Raw genomic sequence first — 2,500 nt, forward strand, 5'->3', positions numbered from 1 at the left:
ACACACACTCTCTCTCTCTCACACACACACACACACACACACACTCTCTCACACACACACACTCAGAGCTGGATGTCTCACCTTCTCGTTTGAGAGGCATGTCGGCTGTCGTTCTCTCTGCAGTGTGTCCGTCTCCAGCTGTCCTTTGATCCTCTGAACTTAAACCTCTTTAGGGCTTTGAGCTCCGGCCCCACGGCCTGCTGGGAAATGTAGTTCAACCTGGCCCTCTGTCGATCAAGCACAGTGTGAGTGTGAAGGACTCGGTGTCTGGAGTGAAGAGTCTGTGTAGATGTGGCTCAGGGTTTAGCTGTTTTCTGCTCAGCAGAGGAAGCACTCATGACTAAAGGACAAACACACGCAACTCAGCAGGGTTCATGCGCTTTTAGGCATTTAAGCACATCTGAAAAAAGACATTACATACTCTTTAGCAAGCCTGTAACAACCTAAATCAATGATTTAAAAGCATTTTTGGCAAATCCAGGTAATTTACCATATGCTTTAATGTCTATGACTGTAATAGGCCCCATCTTGTTTAGAAGCACCTGTGGCATGTGCTCACCAGGTTTCGTCAAGGTTTCAGTTTTCGTTTAGGCTTTATAAGCTTTTGGGTTTATTTGGACAGTTTTCTAAATGACCCCGTTATAGCTTCCCTAACAGTACATTTCAACATTTGTTTTAATAATAATTGACCTAGAGAGTCTAGAGAATTGTACTGCAGTGTTTTTTTTCCAAATCGAGCGAAAAACCTAGTAGTTCGTTTTTTTTCATTTTCTCAATCATTTAACAATCGGTTTGATTGACAGCAGTGGTTCTAGAGGCAAAGATGTTTGGGATGAGGAGGTCTATCGTATGATACGAATATTGAGTTTGGCGAAGATATCTCACTCCGTTCATGAGTTACAGCAGTTTTAATAAATGTGACCCGCCCCTTGAAGGTTAACTTAGTAAACAGCTTTAATACCCAGTGTCCATGTGTCAATCATTTGTTTCTATACAGGGAATCTGCACGAGTGTGTGTGTTTTCTGCTGCCACACACACACACAGTCTTCAAACAGGTTGTATAGACTTGCTAGTGTTTCTATCTTTAGACTCATCTGGACTGTCATGCAGCTATTTTTAACAACAGGCCGTTTAACCACCAGACGTTGTTTTATTGATCTGAATAATGATCGTCTCCTGCTTTACAGCTGAAATTGAGTTGGTTTCATAATTGAGGAATTTTGCAGCATTAAAGGGATAGTTCACCCAAAAATTTAAATTAGCCCATGCTTTACTCACCATCAAGACAAATACAATCCGAGTCATATTAAAAACCGTCCTTGTTCTTCCAAGCTTTATAATGGCAGTGAATGGCTGTTATTTGCAATAGTGAAAGACTAATTTAAATGTTTTGAGTGAACTATCCTCTTATTTTCCTGTTTATTTCTGTGAAGCTGCTTTAAAACAATCTGTATTGTATAAAGCGCTGCAGAAATAATAGTTTAGGTTTGGACCCCATTGACTTTCATTACATGGACAAAAACACGGAGACAGTTATTAAAATATCAGGAAGTCATTCAGAATGATCATGGAGAGATCCGTCACTCATTATCATAAACTTCAGGGTAGAAAAACACAAACATATTTCAGAGAGGAGAAGCACGTCAGATTTATTGACACGTGGAAGCGGCTCAGATCAGACGCATCAGATATGAACCTCAGTCTGTGTCATACAGAACACAGCCACCAATCACGGCCCGTCGGAGGTCAGAGGTCAAACAGTCACCGCTGCAGCATATCGGTTGAAAACGGAGCAGACAGGAAGTAGTCCAGCCCTCCCTCCGCAGGGCACAGGAAACAACAAACCTCAGAAGCACATCGCTACAAAACCACGTGTGTTTGTGTTAAAGCAGAAGATCACATGATGATTCCAACGCCGGCCGGCACCCGCTTCCTGAGACTCACTTCCTGTTGGAGGCGGGGCCTTTATGGAACAGATAAATCGACCTCTGAAGTCCTGAAGGAGAAACCAGAGCAGAATCAAACGTGTGACCGTTTCATGAATACAGATCAGTGTGAGTGTATATATACACACTATATTGCCAAAAGTATTGGCACCCCCTTCTAATGAACAGGTTTGACTACTTCAGCCGGCCGGCCCGCTTCCTGGGACTCACTTCCTGTTGGAGGCGGGGCCTTTATGGAACAGATAAATCGACCTCTGAAGTCCTGAAGGAGAAACCAGAGCAGAATCAAACGTGTGACCGTTTCATGAATACAGATCAGTGTGAGTGTATATATACACACTATATTGCCAAAAGTATTGGCACCCCCTTCTAATGAACAGGTTTGACTACTTCAGTCATTTCCATGAGTATAAAGCTTAATATTTAAGCATTTAATGATATTCCAGGGAATTGTGTGCTTTTGAACAGTTTGGACAGGACAGGACACTTTTCTATGTCTTGTCTAACATGACAATGGCTCTGTGTATAAGGCAAGGTAAAAAAAGAAATGATT

The 2,500-nt window shown here is 42.1% G+C and overlaps 1 protein-coding gene across 2 annotated transcripts in view; it reads right to left on the reverse strand.

Annotated features, from left to right (window-relative positions):
- Nucleotides 1-2,132: 2,132 nt before the first annotated feature.
- LOC107719526 (7SK snRNA methylphosphate capping enzyme-like) overlaps nucleotides 2,133-2,500 on the reverse strand; it is a 9,991-nt gene continuing 9,623 nt past the window's right edge. For both annotated transcript variants that reach the window (XM_016526947.1, XM_016526945.1), the window contains exon 5: nucleotides 2,133-2,209. In XM_016526947.1, the coding sequence (XP_016382433.1) occupies nucleotides 2,154-2,209 (56 nt within the window). In that variant the 3' untranslated portion in view covers nucleotides 2,133-2,153. The remainder of the gene's footprint in view (nucleotides 2,210-2,500) is intronic.

This window comes from Sinocyclocheilus rhinocerous, unplaced genomic scaffold (genome assembly GCF_001515625.1).
Source record: "Sinocyclocheilus rhinocerous isolate Xijiao unplaced genomic scaffold, SAMN03320098_v1.1 scaffold4860, whole genome shotgun sequence".
In the NCBI taxonomy this organism is placed as follows: Eukaryota; Metazoa; Chordata; class Actinopteri; order Cypriniformes; family Cyprinidae; genus Sinocyclocheilus; species Sinocyclocheilus rhinocerous.